Source organism: Gadus chalcogrammus, chromosome 22 (genome assembly GCF_026213295.1).
Source record: "Gadus chalcogrammus isolate NIFS_2021 chromosome 22, NIFS_Gcha_1.0, whole genome shotgun sequence".
Lineage (NCBI taxonomy): Eukaryota > Metazoa > Chordata > Actinopteri > Gadiformes > Gadidae > Gadus > Gadus chalcogrammus.
The window spans coordinates 18,429,118-18,449,571 of NC_079433.1; the positions used below are offsets into that span (position 1 = coordinate 18,429,118).

Below are 20,454 nucleotides of genomic sequence, written 5' to 3' on the forward strand. Positions count from 1 at the left end.
TTTCTGTCCTTTTGGAAATTACAGAAGGATTTTGAAGTGATTACAGGAGAATTGATTTTTGAATATTATTAGAACAAAATTATTGCCTCACCTTTGGGGCGGGAGGAGATCTCTGTATTGTGTTCTGACATAACAGCAGGCCTGTGAAGATAGACCACAGCAGAACGTTAAGATGCATTTCACATGACATACACTGTGGAAGATTTTCTTTGGTCTCTTTTAGGATCGGGTTATTAGATAACTATTTTCGAAGCTAAATGTTCAGCCCGACCGATATATCGGCAGGCCGATATTAGGCATTTTTCAAACTATTCGGTATCGGCATTTATAATGGCCGATAAATTAATATTTTAAAAGAAATGCTGGGGTTGTTTGTCCACCAGAGGGCGCTCTAACAACCCAAACCCTCTGATTCAGTCAGTGAATGACGGAGATCGACGGAGATCATCGGTGTTGTTCATAGCTGTGTTCGAAATCGTTCCCTATCACGGATATAGTGCCCTATATAGGGTGCTCGCCATTTCGTAGTGGTGTTCGAATTCTCAGTGGTTAATTTCATGCACTATAGTGCATGATATAGCTGACTTAAAATACCCCAAATTTGAGTGTACATACGAAGTTCCCTACATGTTACTCCCATACCACGATGCAATAAGGTCGTGTTTTTCCGCAGGAGAAGAAGCTGAATAACCGCGAAAACGTCTCTCTGGTTTGTTTGTTCCCTATATAGTGCACTATATCACTGTAAACACTATATAGGGAATAGTGAGTGAGTGAATAGGGAACGATTTCGAACACAGCTCATGTGTGCAAGTGTGATCATGGTAAGTTAGCAACTGTCACGAGACATACATTGCTTGAATAACAATTAAAAGAACATCCCCATCAATTCTCTAAAGTCGATAAGCATGACTTAATTCATGACTTAATTCATGACTACCATGTCCAGTTTTGCTGTTGTTACATGTAAGCTGAGAGTGAAAAGGATTTAAAGGATAACTACAAATAACCAATGTTAGGGAAATCTGTTTGTTTTGTTGTGTGTTTCTGGATTTATTTTAAAAATATATATCGGCCGATATATCGACATATCAGATTTTTAAATCACAAAATATTCGTATCGGTATCGGCCTTAAAGATCCTATATCGGTCGGCCTCTAATTTTCAGTGATGGAAAGCGCTGTTAGTGTGGACGGGACTATCGTTATTTCAATTTAAATCGCTAAGTGCCGACATGGCCCAAGAATGATCCTTGCTCTGTGGTTCAACATGTTGAAGAAGTTGTGTTACTGTTTTTAGTACTGATGCCATGGCCTCCCAATCAATGTGAGCTTATTCGTTACTATAAACTCGTATGGTGGAGTGTATAGCTTCCAATGGCCATGCACTTGTATTAAACGTATACTCAATGAAACACTTCCACACGATAAGGGAATTCATTTTCCGTTCCCAAAACCATTTTCATAAAAATGTGTAGCATGGCCCAAGGTCAAGAGGCCTAGAACATATCAGGTTAAATCAAGGCAAGGGGGCGCTTACCCAAATCATAGCTTTGTTTTGACATTTCACCATACTGCTCTGGAGTGAGCTCAACAACCTAGATAAACACAAACGGAAATGTGGGATAAGCATCTGCAGCACACTTTGTCAAAACTAACAACTATTTTATAGTCTACGTAATTGCAATAAGACAAAAATTGATGTTATTCTCCTGTTTTTTACTTCTCTTCATTTTTTTTACGATTATAGAAAAGCGGTTGTTTCGAAGAGTCACATTTCATTAACCTGACGACACCGTTGGACATAAGTGGTCATTATTCCAAAACATAAAGTATCCCTACCCAAGTTAGCATAATTTCTTATAATACAAACGGAAGGGCTTTCATCAGTAGGTAATAGAGCTTTTATAGTCAGCAATGTTTGTAGCCGTGTTTGAAATGCAACACTGTAGCATTATACTAGAATGGCATTTTTGCCATTTGCACTTTCGGCCGTGTGTTTCCTCTACTCTGCTTCATTCTGCTGTGTTTCTTCTACTCTGCTTCATTCTGTTGTGTTTCCCGTACTCTGCTTCATTCTGTTGTGTTTTCCCCTCCTCTGCTTCATTCTGTTGTGTTTTACCTAGTCTGCTTCATAGTACTTAATCTCATTACTTATTAATATAATAATTTGTGACTATAATAATTATCTCCCCAAGCCCAGTCTGTAACGACTTGGTTTGTGCATAATGAGAATATTTCACATCTGGTGATATAATCATATAAATATGATTAAACATTTGTTCATATCATATCCCACCGTATGATGATTATACTCCCAGGGAAATGGTTTCCTTATCCATACAAAAAAGCTTTAGTTGTTTTCTCATAATAAGCCTACAAGATAAATTGTGCGTATTATCACGAATGTTTTCTCGTTTTGACGGCACAATTATCTCATAAAATGTCATAACCTTGCTATTTTTCTATTCGGGCAGCAATGCGCTTTACATTATTATTATTTATTTTTTTAAACGATTTATGATGACTATATGCTCTGTAAGGTGACCTTGGGTGTCTTGAAAGGCGCCTCTAAATTAAATGTATTATTATTATTATTATACAAAAAGAAGAAAAAAAAAATGTTGCAACCTTCTGCGTACTCTGCGTATGGGGAGCTGACCAAAAAGCCAATGCCAACCACTAGGACTATCCAACGACCCATTTATTTAAAGTCTGAACGAGGATTGAGAGAATTTTATACTTTTTGAATGTCATTTCACACCTGAGCTTCTCCAAATCCAGCCCGTCGTTCCTGTTCAGCTGCAGCGATTCTGACGGCCAACTGCTGTCGTTTCACATTTATGGATTGCAATTTCTGAAATGAGCAGATTGAAAACGACAGACACAATGAGAGGGTTAACGTCTCAAGCTCTTAGGTAGTCATACCTCTAAATGCAAATGTTAACCCTGTCTGAAAAGGTAATTAAGTATGGAAGGGAGAAGAATAACCTTCCATACATGAAGTGGATAGTACTCAAGGTCATGGGGTTAACCGTTTGGTTACCTCTTTGTTGCATTCTAGATTAAAGAAGTAAAGGTGACAAGAGCTCAAATAAATTGGAAAATTCACACTTTAAATGAGCATATGCTTCGTAGTGAACTCTTAAAGTATGTTGTTAAGGATTGTATAAAATCCTGGAACAGATGGTAGAACGAGTGTCTGCTAGACATGGCTAAGTGTACCAATATCAATTCAACCTCTACTCACCAGATACCGCATTCGGTGTTTCATTCCAGTGATATGTCCAAGGATGTCTTTCTCATGGACTTTCACGCAGCAGCTTTTGCAAAGGTAGATTGGAGCGTACGGTTCACAATGGCATTCAATGAGTGCATGTAAACCTAGAGAAAGGAAAGTGAAAACAAATGGTCACCATTTGAGATCATTGCTTTTAGAAGCATTTATAGATACAATTAAAAATGTTTTATTCAAGTGTTACTGACCAATCACTGGCTCACGATCCTTCATCTTGATAAAATCCCACAATTTATAAGGAAATGCAGGAGGGCTAGCGAGAACTGAGGAACAACCATTGTCGACCACATACATATCAATCAGTGAATTGCATTGCAATGAAATGGTTTGGATTTACTAGCGTTCCAGCCCAACTTATGAACCCTTCCAAAAGCAACCCAAATATAGACGGCGATACTCACCTTTATCTAGTTGAGCTCTAGCTGGTTTGACATCTTCCAACAAGGCCTTTTCTGTGGCATTCCTATCATCCACTCCGGTCAGATGTCCAGAGGGATTTGCTGTTGTTTTTGATACATCCACAAGGCAGAGTCGCAGTCGTTGGCTTCCAGCCTCCTCACTACTTCCCCGAGCCTTCCTCTTTCTCGACATGGCTGTCTCTTCCATGCTTTCTGCGGTGCACATTTGTGTTGGGCTTTCGGTCCACACCTTTACTCTGGCCTCTTCTCCCTCATTCTCCGGCTCTTGTTTAACGTTCACAGGCGTCCCAGGCTGCCCTGAAGCCACTACCGAGGGCACGGTCTCAACCTCTTCTCTCGTTTTTTGTTCCTCTTTGACTTTCTTTCCAGGATGAGCGTCCAGTTCCATGCTTGTTTCGGATTGCGATTTAACAGGGCCTTTTGAGGAGGTTTCAGGGGTTGCTGTTCTCCCCCTCTTTTTCGTCACCTGCATTTCATTGGTTGCCACTACCGAGGGCACGGTCTCAACCTCGTCTCTCGTTTTTGGTTCCTCTTTGATTTTCTTTCCAGGATGAGAGTCCACTTCCATTCTTGTTTCAGGTTGCGATTTAACAGGGCCTTTTGAGGAGGTTTCAGGGGTTTCTGTACTAACCCTCTTTTTCGTCACTTGCATTTCATTGGTCGCCACTACCGAGGGCACGGTCTGAACCTCGTCTCTCGTTTTTGGTTCCTCTTTGATTTTCTTTCCAGGATGAGAGTCCACTTCCATTCTTGTTTCGGGTTGCGATTTAACAGGGCCTTTTGAGGAGGTTTCAGGGGCTTCTGTACTAACCCTCTCTTTGGTCACTTTCATTTCTTTGGTCGCCCCACAGGTTGGACCACCATGAGTCTCTGCAGGTATGTTGGGTTCAGTTTTGGTGCGCTTTGGAGGGGTGTAGCTTATGCTGTGGAGTTTGTTCACAGCAGGTTGCCCACCCTTAGTGGTCCACTTCTCACTCTCTGCTTGAGGCTCCTCTTTTGCATGTCCATGGCCTATCTCCTGGAGCACTTCATTTGGGACTACGAAAGAGGAAGAGCAATAAGTTGATGATGAATCTCCTGATAAGAGATCCATCCCAGATAACACTCCAAAGCCTACACACCCAAACATCCTGCCTTCCTTTAGAAGAACTTGTTTCACTACATTGATCAATAGACCCAAACGCTATTAATTAAAACAGCACAGACATCTGCCCATTCTGACACTCTTACTTATCGTAACTCAATCATTTTATCAACCTTCGTTCAAACCATTAAACAAATCTACACATGCTCAACGGTTTCCCTTTTAAGGACGCTACGTCATAGAACGCCGACAAGCACTGTTCCAATGTTGAGGACAATCGGAAATTCGCGCCCTTTTCGCATCCTCTATTTTTGAGAATTCCGCGAAATTTCAAGGATGCATCAATGGATCCTCAACGAGCCAAAATACCCACAATCCTTTGCGTTCACACGCTGCGCGGGATATTTAAAAAATGTGTATAGAAAGCAATACACATTGCTTTACACAAGTGAAGTTATTTGAACATTTCAGAAATATTTTGTGCCTTTTTATAGATTAATCATTTAAATGCAAAAAATGTGCCTGTGCGATTTCTTTCAAACGTTTTTGCAACGTAATGATAGGCTATATTTTGCATGAATTGATTTGTTTATGTGTCAGCAGGTGATGTTTAAAGGTCCCATGACATGCTTTTTTATGTATTCTTTAATATAGGTATTAGTGGGCAACTAACACGGTATTCAAAGACGTATCCCGAAATTCAGCCGTCGTGCAGAGTTACAGCCACTCCGAGCCAGTAGCACATTGAGCTTCCCCCAAATGCGCTGTTTTGGTGTCTGTAGCTATAATGCAAATGAGGAGGAGCGAGGCGGGTCAATGAGGAGGGTGGGGGTGAAGGAAGGGTAAGAAGGGTAAGAAAGTCATCGAAATAAAAAGCTCTCGTTTCAGGAGACGATGATTCTACAATTGAGTGTGTGCTGAGAGACGACAGAGCGTTCAGGGAGAGATTATGGAAGAAATGAATGATTATATTCTATGGTAAACCATGATTATTATTAGGCCTAAATATCTAATGGTAGAAAACATCTAAAGCGCCTCTGGATTCTGATCCAAGGCTTGACACAGGGAGTCTGGGGTCAGAGAGTAAGGTGGAACCCCCCACAGGAGCCAGAGGCGATGGGGTCAATGCGTGCTGACCTCAGCCAGGTGCTTTAGATAAGCGTTGTTGACCACTCGCTTACAGGAATCTATGACTGATTGTGGTCGGACACCCCAAACAAGAAACTGCTTTGTATGTGTGGATAATGAGGACACCGGGGTCTGTTGAGCGGCAGTGCTCCGGAGCCCTCGATTTCTTTTGCTCTCTTAGTTAGTTGAAGTGATTAGATCGCGGTAGATCTCGGTTATTTCCACCCCAAGATCTGGAAGCAGTGCTGGTGGTTGATAGCTCACAGAATCAATTACTTGGACGTAAAAAACTAAAACTAAATTTGCTTGCTGAACGATGACATACCCTATTCAAGTAGTAGAATAATCAAAGTTACATAAGAGTTAAGCCACTTAATCACTATACCCAGTACAGACTAAAATAAATCATAGAGAAAACATCTGGTCACCTACCCAGCCTCTTTCCAGCTGCCAGCACAGGGATGAGCTCACAGTCACTCTGTCTCCGCTTCACACGTTGGAGTATTTCAACAGCTGAAACAGACGAGTAAAATATGAGTGTTAAATCTTGTGTAAAAATTCCCAAATAAGGAAATTCATTATGCCTTTCGTAATTTCCCAAGTTCTTCTTAAATCCGGAAACAAAAAGGAGACACTCCAGAGATGAGGAAGTTTTGAACAGACAAAAGAGAAACATTCAGTCCGGACTGTGTAAAATGAATGTCCTTACCCTTTAAATATTCATTCGATTCAAAGAGAGGTTCGTCAAGCAATAGAGTCTAAAAGTAAAACAGAAAATTATGAAAAAGACAGTAGAAGCATAGATATGGAAGCTCGAGGTTTTGAATTTAACCACTGAACCACAAACACTTACCTGCATTTCTGATACTGGGTGTCTTTCTGCTGCTTGCTCTGCAAGATCCAGTAATGTTTCTCTACTTACATCACTACAATCCAATGAGCCACAGTGGGCTTTTTCCTACAAAGGAACACAACAGAGCATTATGGTTTCACATCACATATAGAAAACAAGTCTTCAAAAAGGGATAGACCAAGAGTTGAAAAGTTGACACGCCTACACGGCAAAAGACACCGGGAGCCGGTAACCTCTTTGCTGACATTCTGGGTCCAGGGTTGTCCATAGACTGCGGTTACCCTGCGAGAGTGCAAATATCCTACGACTACCAGTGCTTTGATTGTACAGGCGTGTGAGGGCCAAGCCCTCTCAAACTATTTCCATAAGTCAACGAAGAAATAGGCACGTCTACTACCATAGGCCAACGCGTATATGGGTACGACTATAAGGACGGCAAAAATGTGCAACCAAAATGTGCATGTATAACATTTGTGTTCACATTCTGCTTTATTTGCCAGGCACATTTTTGCATTTTTGCATAATTTAGACATTGGACAGAAATGACAGATTAGTTTGACCTCAAATTATGCCTTGCATTTGGAAGATGTATCTTTAAATTTATCCAGTTCAATATTCCCCTTTTTGACTACCAAATCTCAATATCTCATTGTAGCAATATCCACTAATACAAGTCACCCAGGTGACTTTTTCCTGACACATACAGGACGCAGGGTGGTGGTGGTAATCTGGTTGATTGTTAAAGTAGTGTTAATCTAAACGGAAAGGGGGCTCCACTGCCATGCAGGAGATCACCACCGAGTGTGTGTGGAGATGGCTGGTCTAACCTGTACACACTGATTACTCAGTGTACAACAGGTGTGCAGCCTCACCCAGCCCCAGAGTCCAATCAGACTCCACCAGGTGAGGCTGCTTCAACCAGCCATCATCCACACACATTCCCACACTCATCAAAAGCCGATTTATTTCTTTCAGACTCACCAGGAAATTCTTGGCATGTTCATAACTGAGCACGTGGGCAGTGCTCTCCTTTGTTCCCAGATTTCGGCCACAGAGCAAACAGAGAAATTTCCATTCCTTTGAATTCTGTCCATGCATCATGCTGTACTTCACCACAAAATCCTGACCTAAAGAAAGAGAACAGAAGCGGAGTGAAAACAGAGCAAATGGAGGGACACAACAAAGTAAATTAACAGGGAATATACATATCCCCCGAGCGCGAGGAGAGAATAGTCGGGCACGTGCAAACAAACAAATCACAAACAAATCAAAAGACCATGTGACGACACGGTGCAGGAGTAGGAAGACGGAGGATGGTAGGGAACCAGTGTTCAAGAACACAAAAGTTACACGAATAAACTGAACAACCGTGTATATTTGACAATGCAATGAGCATTAAATAACCCCACAATGCTTCTCTGAATAACAAAGATATGTTCAACAATAAAGATACAAATATAATTGAATGAGACAAGTTTAACATAAAATAAATACCAATCAATAAAAATACAAGTGCTCACCTAGCAACGGAAGTTCAGGCTTCGGGTTGGTCAAGCATGGAACTGTGATATACCAAAATTTACATTTGATTGAATTATTTACAATTGTTTGCAATTAAAATATAAATAAAAAAGGAGAATTTGATTACCAACCGTCATTTCTCAAATGTTTCTGAACATTCCTGAGTTCTTCTCCTCTAGTCAAGTCTACAACAAAACATAAAAGGAATAAGTTAGTAAATGCATTCGTTTTTTTTATTTGTGTGAAACCTTAATGTGACCGTTTAATGCTGCCTTCTTGGCCAGGTCTCTCTGGAAAAAGGATTTTTAATCTCAATAAGACTACCTGGCTAAATAAAGGTTTAATACAAATAAAGATTAATACAAATAAAAATAAGCAAAAGAAGCATTCGTACAAACTTCCACTGTGAAGTTTGTGCTAGAGCTACTTACTGTAGAAGGTCATCTTGAGCGTGGAAAATATGGAGTAAGGTATATCAAAGACCTGTTAGAGAAATGATTACATTCATTCTTTCCTTTAAAATCTCAAAATTAAGGGAATGTGTAAGCAACTGCTTTGCACGAATTGGTGCAAGTCACTTTTGGTAGTTCTACTACACACAGAAGTGCAACACATCCCTTGTACCTTTAGAATGCGATCTGCATAGGCCTTTTGCTCTTCCAGTGCCAATTGCCTCAGGACCGTTGTGTCCATATCGTCGTACCATGCAAACGGCACCCTCTGCTGCAGCTGCGATCACCCAGAGAGAGAGGAAGAGAGCGACCGCCAGAGGGCGAGATCCAAAAAAGAGCGAGATTGAGGGAGAGGAAGAAGGGTTATTGTACTACACTTTTCTGTCCTCAATTTAGGACACAAAAGCTTCTCATGGGTAAATCATCGATATGAGAGAGTGTGAGCGGAAGAGAGAACACTAACAAATTTGCCTGAGGCATATCTTTCATTGCAGAAGCTTAACTTAAAAGGTTGTATCAACGATTTCAGGCTGAAACATAAATTATCACTTTCATCTGATTTTTCCTCACGATCCGCTAGCTGCCCGCCCCATAAGCAGGTCGTCAAAAAAACGCGTCTCTGTAGGCAGCCTATGCTCGGAGATCGTACAAAAAACAAAGGCTACCACCAACCACTCAAAACCCCAAACAATAGTATTCCAACCAATCACCAAAAGGGGGTGAGTGTTGTGGGGTTTTGCAAGCTAAGTGGGAGCTGAAGGAGGGCAGCGTCTGTCTTTATCAGGAGCTAGAATGGCTGAATCAATCCCAAAGAGGATGAGGGAATATCAATGTGTATTTTCCAAATAAAGAATAAGTATCCGGAAGGCTATGGAAAGATGCGTGTTCATGATAGTTTTTCTTGATGCATTAAACATGGAAGCGAGGGGCTAGCTGACTGTTTGTACCAACAGAAGTGACGTCACCCAACATCGCCGATACAACCTTTTGAAATTCTTACAAATATATCTTCTAAAGCCAAGGCTTGCAAACCCCTTTACCCTTTCCCCTGCCTAAAGTATCACCACGATTTGCCTCTGCCAGGTGATTTTATATTTCTTGCCGTTCTTCTAGAACTTCTTCTAAACGTCCTGTGGATTCGCATCTGCTTACCACTGTAAACAAGGCATGCCTTTGAGAACTCATGTGCGTCAAGACTTCTGTGTCCGAGAAGTACTCCGAACAGGCAAAGCATAGGTAACCAGCTTGCCTTTTAACCTTGGAACAGATGCAGACCACAATGAAGGGAAGACCTGAAACATAATGTGTTTGTTTGAGAAGATGAAGACCCTAGACCCTAAATGTACATGTAAAACAAACCAAACGTACAAGTAGGACCATCCAATGTTCTAAGGGTATAACGCACCTATGATGGGTTCTTCCGACGGACATCTCATTAAACCAAACAGCTTCAAGTAAGGGATTCCTGCTAACATTTGAACAAAAAGGATGCCGTGTTAATGTGACTGCTGTAAGATACATAACTTTTTAACTGAAACTATGATAATGTATGCATCATGCTGATTTGTCTACAGCAAGTAGCGACCGTCACCAAAACATCCAGAAGATTATTAACCCGACTCTGCATGTCTTTTCATGAAACCAAATCGTGGTGCAGCATGTCATATCCATGCAACTAAAATGTAGTGTAGCTAAGGATTGGTGTTTTATTTATTGTAGAGTTTGGTTTTGGTTTTCCCTGGGATTAACCCAGGATTAGCTGGAACCAAATTGACCTTTGACCTTATTGTTCTAACCTCTCAACATCTGGTTCACCTCATAAGTGAATACGAAGAGATGGAGAGGATTTCATTTAATCAGAGAACCTCACTGCCTTACCTCTGATATGACTGTAATGTCTAAGAGGTGAATTCTTTATCATGTTATTTACTGAGAATCCGGAGGAGGATAAGTGTATATACATCAGTGGGGACTTGAGGTGGGGGACACAGGTGAAGTGTCTAATTCCTAGGCCCATTTTGATTTGTCACTGCATGCAGGAGGAATCCACACATTTTGGCAATTCAACCTGTCCCCTGATCCAAAGTTCTTTGCAAAAGTACTCGGGTTCTGTTTTTACTTTTTAATTGACAATAACGTCTATCTTTCAAACCTCGGCTCTCTTAGTTTGTGTAATTGTTGTGTTTATCCAAGACACAAGGAGGTTAAACAAGGATTCAAAACTTAGATTTACCTTTTTGGTGTTTATCTTCAACTGCTGAATGAGTAAATAACAGTGTTAGTGATCACAAATTGTGGTGGGGACATGGAAATAATAGTACAGCTTTAACCAGAGAAACGTACCTGAACCAAATATACTCCTCTGTTCCTGGTAGCATTGGCACATAATAAAGACAAAAGTATGTTAGGGAATATTTCAATATAAAACAATAAAATACAAAACAACGATGATGTAAATCGGCTTACAGAAGCATGGGTCCAATGGTTCAAATGTTTTGTGTAGTTGGACATAAGGTCATCAGACTTGCAGATCTGACAAGAGGTGAGGAAATTATAACAATTAGTAAAAATTAGGAAGGCAGTCAGCCAAGTAGCAATGTCTTGACCTCTGATTAAATGTACCTGGCATCGTAGTTTTAAAGATGGATTAGCGGGATGTTCTGCAAAGAGGCAAATCAAAATTGTAGATTTATTTAGCTTTTATTGACAAAGCAAAAAACAAAGAAAAACATTTGCAAGTTATAGGAATTAAAGCTAGAGCAGGCAATTTGGAGAGACCAGCCAGAGCAAGCTATGTTCTGAAAGTAACCAACCGAAAACTAAACCCCGGCCCTCCCTTCAGGACTTCCTCCAGGGCCACTTCCCCAAAACATGTGACTAGCTCGCTAGCTTTAGCAATAGGTCTGCCTATCCTAGTCCTGGGAGACTCCCGTCTGGCGAATTAATTGTGAGGGAAGACTGCATGCAAGAAGCCGGATCAGTGGAGACAGACAGTTAAGCCATTCAAATGATATTATTGATAAGGCTTATTACAGGCCTGCAATAGCAAAGGATAAAGGATTTTTCCGTTATTTTTGTAAGAGCATTTGATTTAGTGATTGTTGTCGGGTTGTTTAGAAAATTACAATCAATTTGAAATAAATGTTTCTGCCCTACATTTAAGTGGCTGAGGTGGGGTGGGGACACAGGTGAAGTGTCTAATTCCTAGGCCCATTGGGATTGGTCACTGCATGCAGGAGGAATCCACACATTTTGGCAATTCAACCTGAACCATGATCCAAAGTTCTTTGCAAAAGTATTCAGGTTTTGTTTTTACTTTTTAATTGACAATAACGTCTACCTTTCAAACTTCGGCTCTCTTAGTTTGTATAAGTGTTGTGTTTATCCAAGACACAAGGAGGTTAAACAAGGATTCAAAACATAGATTTACCTTTTTGGTCTTTATCTTCAACTGCTGAATGAGTAAAAAACAGTGTTAGTGATCACAAATCGTGGTGGGGACACGGAAATAATAGTACAGCGCTCCAACTCGTCATTCTACATTGGAGGGGCACCTCTGTGCTTTCATTTCCAGCCTGCCTGCGTCGCTGTGCTCGTTAACCTCTCTTGCTGATTGCAAACTCAATACTAAATTTGGGTGTAGGCCAGGGAAGCTAAACGTTTAAAAAATTAATCGGTCACAAACACTAGGAGCAAGATGTGGCAGTCGGTTTGACGGACTCTATGTTTCGCACTGAAGGGGATTTAAAAAAAAATGACGCGAAAGTGTGTGTGAGCATCATTGCCATTACTTTCTCTAAACAACCTATGCATCTTCTTTGTAATTCTCCTTTGTCAGACTTTAAAGCCCCTGAAAGGAAACTTCGTCGGTTAGGGCCTAATAATCATTGCAACAAGCCCTAGCAATTAAAACCTTTGTTTACTTCCACAGTACTATGATCATGTTCAACTTTACAGTCACCACTACATTATTTAAAGGAGGCGTGGATAGGTGTCAATCAAGTATGCAAGCAACACTCTGATCACAAAGCTAATCAGCTAAATGTATTTTGAACAAACATTTTTATATTTATTTGTGATTATTCATACTCAAATGTTGGTATATGAACACTAAGACACTTCACTTTTAAGTGTCATCATGCAGGCAGTTTTTACATTTTTTGACAGGTTGTCGGAGGCTTTTAAACTGCTACTCACCAAGGGGATCTCCAGGTTGTATGCTAGTGATCAAGCTTCTCCCATTGCACTCCCTACTGATGGGTTCCAGTGTGGCCAAGGCTGCAAACACCAAGGAAACGTGTTAATACACTATCACCTTGAGGATTCTGAATGATTTATCAATACACTTTAGATGACTCACCTTTTGAATAGGATGCCTCCAACAAATTAAGCACTTCGGTCGTCACTGTCAATTGCTTAACAGAAAAAAATATATGTTAATGTGTGGAAATAACTATAATCCCAGCTGGCACCTCTGACTACTTCCTACTGACTTACTTAACAAACAGGAGGGGGGTATGGAAGAAATTAACGGTTACATTTTATGGCAAACTATGATTATTATTAGGCCTATATATCATATAAATACATTACTCCGCCAGGGCTGCGCCTTGTCACCAATCCTGTTTGTGATATACATGGACAGGATATCGAGGTGTAGTCGTGGTGGGGAGGGTTTGCAGTTCGGTGGTCTGAGGATCTCATCACTGCTTTTTGCAGATGATGTGGTCCTCATTGGATCATCGGCCTGTGACCTTCAGCACTCACTGGATCGGCTGGCGGCCGAGTGTGAAGCGGCTGGGATGAGGATCAGCACCGCTAAATCTGAGGCCATGACTCTTAGCAGGAAACCGATGGATTGCTTACTCCGGGTAGGAAATGAGTCCTTAGCCCAAGTGAAGGAGTTCAAGTACCTTGGGGCAGAGCCGGATTAACCCAAAGGCAAACTAGGCACGTGCCTAGGGCCTGATCGGCGGGGGGGGGCCCAGACAGAAGTAAAAAAAAAAATAAAAAAAAATAAAAAAAATAAAAAAAATGAAATAGCCAATACAAATGTCCTGCCTACTATTTATTTCAGTGATAATATATCAATATATATTAATTAAGTAAAAATAGTGACGTTGTTTATCTTAACGTTACGTCACATTAAAGGCACCCAGTGCAACTTTCGAGGCTTAAAAATAAACATTCAATTTCTAGTCTTTTTTACACGTAGTAAGTTTCAATAACTCCATACCATTACATACCGACATTCAAGCAGCAAAGATGAGACGTCGTTGTGTGGTGAGAACTGATAGAAAATCGATAACAACAACAATGCCGCCATTTTCTTTATTTTTTGTAACCTACAATAAATAAAGCAGGCTTCCAGTCAATGGAAAAATGGCTTCTCCCCACCGGCGATTGTTGTTGTTTACGATTTTCTATCAGTTCTCACCACACAGCGACGTCTCATCTTTGCTCCTTGAATGTCGATATGTAATGGTATGGAGTTATTGAAACTTACTACGTGTAAAAAAGACTAGAAATTGAATGTTTATTTTTCATTGAATGTTTACATAAAGTTGCACTGGGTGCCTTTAACGCCAATCAGTTAAGTCCGAGAGGAGGTCAGCGGGTCAAGACTAAGCGGAACAATAAAGCTAGCAGGCAGGTCGTTTCTTGTGTAGGCTAACATTCAAGATGCTTTTGGGTGCGGCAAAACATAAAAAGAAAAAAATGAAGAGGAACAAAAGAAGAAACAGCGGGGGGCTTTACAGAAGTTTCTGTCGGGCAGCCGTCCGACAGCTGTGAAGACAGCGGAAGACGCTGTGGCGCCGTCAACATCAGCGCCGTAATTTTCTACGATGAAAAGAGTGAAAACATACCGGAGAGCAACAGTAACAGAAAAAAAACAGAATGCCTTTGCCCTGTTGGCAATTGAGAATAGATTTACAACCTCCCTGGATTTTGAAGACATTATAGAGGACTTTGCCTCATCAAAACTCAGGAGAAAGCATCTGTAAATGTAAGTTTTCCATTTAAAAATCTAAATCTTAATAAGTAAAGTGAATGCATATAAATGAAATGCATAATATAGGGCTATACTTTCTACTATAATGAAATGAAATATGAGGAACAAACCAAGTACCGGTATATTCAAATCTCAAACAGCTGTCTTTCAGCTTATATATACATTTTATTATTTCTCCACAAGATCGTGATGATGCTGTCAAGATGTGTTTCTACTGCAATGGAGGCCTGTGGTGCTGGAAGGCTGAAGATTATCCCTGAGTGGAGCATGCTAAATGAGAGTGTTGGAAAATTGAAGATAGGTGATGCTTGTCCATGAAAATAAACATCTTTACCACTACAGCACACTTTCTCTGACTGCATATTTTATTAGTCTTTGTATATTTGACTACTTATTTAACTTTTCAATTTAATCAACACATTTAATTAAGATTTTCTGCAAAATGCAATAGCTTACTACATTTATCTTTTTTGCTCTGTTTACATAGCAATGCTGACACCGTGACACCTATTGGTGATTTACTGGGACTACTGCCTTAACAATGACACTGGCAATGGATAAGATAAGGATAATTTAATAGCATTTAATAGAGCCGTGTAATAACGTATAAATAATAAAAATCAAAAAATAGTCTGATAGACTGTTTAATATACAACACATGACTTATTTTGGCGTACAAATAACCAACTTGTAACCAAAGACTACGCTATGTAAAATGTGAATTAACTTTTATTAGTAACTTTGGTAAGTGTTAGGGTTAGGTTAGGTTATCGATGGAGGGGGGCCCAAAAAATACAGTCTGCCTAGTGTAGTCCATTTATTTAATCCGGCTCTGCCTTGGGGTCTTGTTCGCGAGTGAGGGTACTATGGAGCGTGTGATTGGCCGGAGAATCTGAGCAGCGGGGGCGGTATTGCGTTCGCTTTACCGCACCGTTGTAACGAAAAGAGAGCTGAGCCGCAAGGCAAAGCTCTCGATCTACCGGTCGATCTTCGTTCCTATCCTCACCTATGGTCATGAGGGCTGGGTGATGACCGAAAGGACGATATCGCGGGTACAAGCGGCCGAGATGAGTTTTCTCAGAAGGGTGGCTGGCGTCTCCCTTAGGGATAGGGTATCTGGTAAGGATGCCCACTGGGGGCCTTCCTTGGGAGGTGTTTCAGGCACGTCCAGTGGGGGGAAGACCCAGGACTAGGTGGAGAGATTATATCTCAACACTGGCCTGGGAACGCCTCGGGATCCCCCCGTCAGAGTTGGTCAATGTGGCCCGGGAAAGGGAAGTCTGGGGCCCCCTGCTTGAGCTGCTCCCCCCGCGACCCGACCCCGGATAAGCGGACGAAAATGAGATGAGATGAGACATTAATAGTGGAAAGTAGCTAATCATCTGATTTTCTATAAGTGGGACTTGACAAGACACCAGAGTCTGCCCCAAACCTATTTCTGGTGATCTCCCAGTGTACTTATCAAGGGGTCAGTTCCATTTCTCAAACCTAGAACAATGGAACGTGTTGATATACGTCTCCCGTCATTGTATGTATAAATGCTGATTTAACGGTCCCTGCTAGAAAAAAAGAAAAACCATTGTATAAGGAAACCTTAAGAAGCGCAATAGTCAAGACATCCAGCAGTTCTTTTGCATAACAAACTCGGCTTAGTTGTTGTTCTCGGATAACAATAAAGTCTTATTTCATTCTTGATCCGGACCCCTCGATTTCCCTTACTCTCTTACTTGATTTAGTTGAAGTGATAGAACAATGATATCCTGCACATAATCTCAGGAAAGATAGCCCTGCGTTCCAAAATCGGAACTATTCAATTTTTTCAAGACTATGCAATATCTTTTTTGTGTTGCCATTTTATTGGAAACAAGGGGTTAATTTAGACTTTAAGAATGTGAACTGAAGCCCAGGGAAGGGTATTGTTGGGCAAAATAACCTGCTGAGTACATCACATGTACATTACAAATATAGCTAACTCCTACCCTAGCCTGATGAGCACATCACATGGCAGGCACATTACAATATAGTCAACTCTTGCTCTAACCCAACGAACACATAACACAAACATGATAATATGGTCAGGTCAAGGCCGGAGCCGAAGGCCCCATTTCCCAACCAGGCAAATGGTGGACACTCAGACAATGCACCAGTCATCCTCAAGAACGGGAGAGCCACATTAATTTATCACACAGGAGACACTTCGAGGAGCTCTCCCCCGTTAGGAGGAACACAAGAGATACACATGCATATACCAGGGCCTGAGAGCCACATTAATTTATCACACAGGAGACACTTCGAGGAGCTCTCCCCCGTTAGGAGGAACACAAGAGATACACATGCATATACCAGGGCCTGAGAGCCAAGGTCAAGCAAAAACACACAGAACCACACACACCTCAAACGCACACACCTCATCGAGAGGAGGATACAGCATAAGACTGTATCACACAGTGACTCTTCATCTTCTTCTGAAGCAGACCTTCCACGGAGGCGAAGCTCGGGACGAACCATCAGCGCTGATTAGGGACTTAGACATATTCGATCTCTCACGCTTTATGACTCTGTATAACCGTTGCCACTTTACTTAATAAATCCAAGGTCCTCGTGCCGACAGACTTTATTACCTCTCCGTCTCATTTCATCTGGTCCAGTAACTAGACAGACCGTTTTTTCCCCTCAGTATATATTTTCTATTATTCTAGTTTTGATTTTAGTCTTAACAATTTTTTTCAAACCAACTTCCTTCTATCTATAAAGAAAATATTTGAAGGCATATCTTGGCATCATAGATATTTAAAATTGCCCTCTTGATCACCTTGGGCGGGAGTAGCTCAGGAGGTAGAGCGGGTTGGCTGGTAACCTGAAGGTTGTTGGTTCGATCCCCGGCTCCTCCTAGCTGAGGTGTCCTTGAACAAGGCACCTAACCCTGACTGTTAGCACCCGACGAGCTGGCTGTCGCCTTGCATGGTTGACTCCGCCGATGGTGTGTGAATGTGTGCGTGAATGGTGAATGTGAGGCAATATTGTATAGCGGTGGCCAATGGTTAGATAAAGCGCTATATAAATGCAGTCCATTTACCTTTGTTATAATTGGGCTTACCTAAGTTGATTTAAACTTTTCCAGTTCATTTCAATTTGCACGTACTGGTTTGTCGTATTTATATTAAGACTATTGGACTTGTTCATAATCAGCCTCTTTTCAGCCTCTAATTAGTTCAGTAGACAAAGTGGTGTGCAGACCTTGATGCTGTTGTTGGTCCCACTCCTTTCCTCCGCTTGCCGTGCATAATGCAATATGCTGGTTTTGAAGAGGGCGTTGCACTCCGTGTAGCATTGCTTGGATCTCAGGGTTGAGGGGTGCCATGCATTCTGCATACAAACACATTTCCAGGTCATTAAATAGTACGCGCACAAAACAATTTTATCAAAGTACGCAATTTGACAAAAATGGTCGGGGGCATGCGGTTGTAGTGGCTTATTGCAGATCGATTGCCAGGCGAAAGGTACTGGGTTCAAACCCCAAATGTCCCCAACCTGCCCGCAGGCCTTCCTGAGCATGATGCCTAACCTCTACCTGCACAGTGCACACTAATGGCGATGGGCATACATCTGAATTCACAGCAGAGCTCTTTGGCTATTTTTTTTCTAAATGACTTTAAAACTAGTAGTCACTCTAAAGAACCACATTGGGTTCACTTACAATGTAGCGATAGACGTGGTCAAAGCTGATGGCATGGCTGATGACGGCGTGTCCGCGCAGTGTGATCTGGCAGAGCGTGCACAGGTGGAACTTCTTACCGCTCTCCCTGTCACAGACGCATTCCACCAGGTGCTGGAGACCTGCAGGGAGAACACAACCACATATGTGGAGGCGGAGCGTGAGTCAGCTTATAAAGAAAGTTATCCCTCCTCCTGGCTGACCGCGGTCAGACCGACGGTGTACTCCTGGTGTGTGTACTGACCCAGGAGGGCGTGCTTTCTGCGTGGGAAGGCCACGTAGCTCTGCACCGATATCCGCTTTGGTTTGCTCTCTAAAAAAATACCAAGAACACGTGTTAACCACTGAACGCTGAATGAAGGAATTACTCTGAGGGCTTCAGTTGCTGTATCGTAATAAACAACTTGCTTGAGTAGAATTAGAAAGAAAAAAAAAAAAGTAAACCAGCAGAAAGGAATATAAGCCAATGAATAGGACACAAAGCAGGGTTCCTCAAAGTGTGAGGCTCAGGGTTACTGCAGGGAAAGAGATGGGATGGAAGGATCATTTATGCTTTACTGGCACTGTATAAAAATTAAGCACAGCAGACCAAACAATGAGAAATAGTAAACTACAGAATGCATTTTGGAATCACCATGTTAGGGTTAATACAAAATAATCAAAGGATGATTATAAGAAGGAACTAACCCTTGAGCTGTGATGCAAGCTTCTCATTTTCCTCAAGTGTAGACATCACTGAGGAGGAACATGACCAGGTTAAAACAAGTCAGTTTTTGACTGGGATATGAAAACTTAAGCAGAATTCACTGCATTGAAGTACCTGCAGCGTAAGAGGCTCCCCTGATGACACAGAACAGGTCTTTAGGCAAATCCAGAACCTAAATAACACAAGGGTACACTCAATTAAAAATAGCATTGTGCCATAGTGCGTTTAACATCAATAAGGTCAAACTATTAGGGCTAACACAGAGCCCTTCTTGACAGATAGGAGGTAACAGCAAGGTCCTTACATTGCGGAAAAGTTCTCTCTCTCTCTCTCTCTCTCTCTCTCTCTCTCTCTCTCTCTCTCTCTCTCTCTCTCTCTCTCTCTCTCTCTCTCTCTCTCTCTCTCTCTCTCTCTCTCTCTCTCTCTCTCTCTCTCTCTCTCTCTCTCTCTCTCTCTCTCTCTCTCTCTCTCTCTCTCTCTCTCTCTCTCTCCTAGCAAATGTCAAGTATTTTTTCAGTTTAAAACAGTTTTACAATTCAAATAGCCAACACTTTGTCATATTTTTCCAGCTCTACATTTCTGGAGTGTAAAAGGTTTCAAACCTGTAAGACCCCATTTCCATTCTTCTTTACATCCCGCATGGCTACGGGCTTCACATCTTGGAACATACTCGGGCCCGGAAACCACGAGAAACTCAGCACATCAGGGTCTGTGCAAGTCTTAAAATGCATCACATTTAAAGAAATGTAAATGTATTGTCACTCAGCAATAACCAAAGCTCACTTTTTCACTGCATCCCCAACCCCCGTACTTTAAACAACCTTGAGTATGTCGGAAAAATACTTCAGAGGGCATCTCAAATGCCACATAATGCTGTTAAAAAAATTATAATAATTCCCCCCCCCCCCTTCCCAGCTCAAGCAAAAAAAAAAACCTTACAAATTTTTTTTTATATAATAGAAACAGAATGAGGAAACACAGCTGGTTGAAGGTTGACCCTTACATAGTAGTTGATGAGGTGAGCGGGAGAGTAGAGGTGGCCCATTATCTGTTTCTGTGTGCAGCTCTCCTCACACAGATGGCACAAGTAGAATACGTGTTTCAGCTCAGCCTGATGACACACAGTCACCATGGACAGGCCTAGGAGAACAGACACAAAAAAGCACACAAGACTACTGCTCAGACACAAGCAGAAAGAACCAGACACAGGATGCAATGCCTTGCAGCAGGGTGCAAAGGCATTTCATCCTTTGGTGAATCCTGGTT

The 20,454-nt window shown here is 41.5% G+C and overlaps 1 protein-coding gene across 11 annotated transcripts in view; it reads right to left on the minus strand.

The window, feature by feature from the left end:
* Positions 1 to 20,454, minus strand: part of LOC130375332 (uncharacterized) — a 52,610-nt gene that overhangs the window by 20,534 nt on the left and 11,622 nt on the right. For 7 of the 11 annotated variants that reach the window (XM_056582166.1, XM_056582165.1, XM_056582169.1 and 4 more), the window contains 30 exons: positions 20,192 to 20,328; positions 19,791 to 19,907; positions 19,303 to 19,360; positions 19,170 to 19,217; positions 18,727 to 18,795; positions 18,465 to 18,604; positions 18,005 to 18,133; positions 13,115 to 13,169; positions 12,952 to 13,032; positions 12,185 to 12,208; positions 11,377 to 11,414; positions 11,221 to 11,286; positions 11,098 to 11,122; positions 10,988 to 11,011; positions 10,160 to 10,222; positions 9,907 to 10,046; positions 8,927 to 9,031; positions 8,734 to 8,785; positions 8,434 to 8,487; positions 8,302 to 8,343; positions 7,763 to 7,908; positions 6,782 to 6,886; positions 6,638 to 6,686; positions 6,361 to 6,441; positions 3,699 to 4,754; positions 3,486 to 3,560; positions 3,250 to 3,383; positions 2,764 to 2,856; positions 1,540 to 1,597; positions 92 to 141 (listed from right to left, as the gene is read on the minus strand). In XM_056582166.1, the coding sequence (XP_056438141.1) occupies positions 92 to 141; positions 1,540 to 1,597; positions 2,764 to 2,856; positions 3,250 to 3,383; positions 3,486 to 3,560; positions 3,699 to 4,754; positions 6,361 to 6,441; positions 6,638 to 6,686; positions 6,782 to 6,886; positions 7,763 to 7,908; positions 8,302 to 8,343; positions 8,434 to 8,487; positions 8,734 to 8,785; positions 8,927 to 9,031; positions 9,907 to 10,046; positions 10,160 to 10,222; positions 10,988 to 11,011; positions 11,098 to 11,122; positions 11,221 to 11,286; positions 11,377 to 11,414; positions 12,185 to 12,208; positions 12,952 to 13,032; positions 13,115 to 13,169; positions 18,005 to 18,133; positions 18,465 to 18,604; positions 18,727 to 18,795; positions 19,170 to 19,217; positions 19,303 to 19,360; positions 19,791 to 19,907; positions 20,192 to 20,328 (3,314 nt within the window). The remainder of the gene's footprint in view (positions 1 to 91; positions 142 to 1,539; positions 1,598 to 2,763; positions 2,857 to 3,249; positions 3,384 to 3,485; positions 3,561 to 3,698; positions 4,755 to 6,360; positions 6,442 to 6,637; positions 6,687 to 6,781; positions 6,887 to 7,762; positions 7,909 to 8,301; positions 8,344 to 8,433; positions 8,488 to 8,733; positions 8,786 to 8,926; positions 9,032 to 9,906; positions 10,047 to 10,159; positions 10,223 to 10,987; positions 11,012 to 11,097; positions 11,123 to 11,220; positions 11,287 to 11,376; positions 11,415 to 12,184; positions 12,209 to 12,951; positions 13,033 to 13,114; positions 13,170 to 18,004; positions 18,134 to 18,464; positions 18,605 to 18,726; positions 18,796 to 19,169; positions 19,218 to 19,302; positions 19,361 to 19,790; positions 19,908 to 20,191; positions 20,329 to 20,454) is intronic. The other 4 variants (XM_056582171.1, XM_056582173.1, XM_056582172.1 and 1 more) reach the window with 4 other exon arrangements.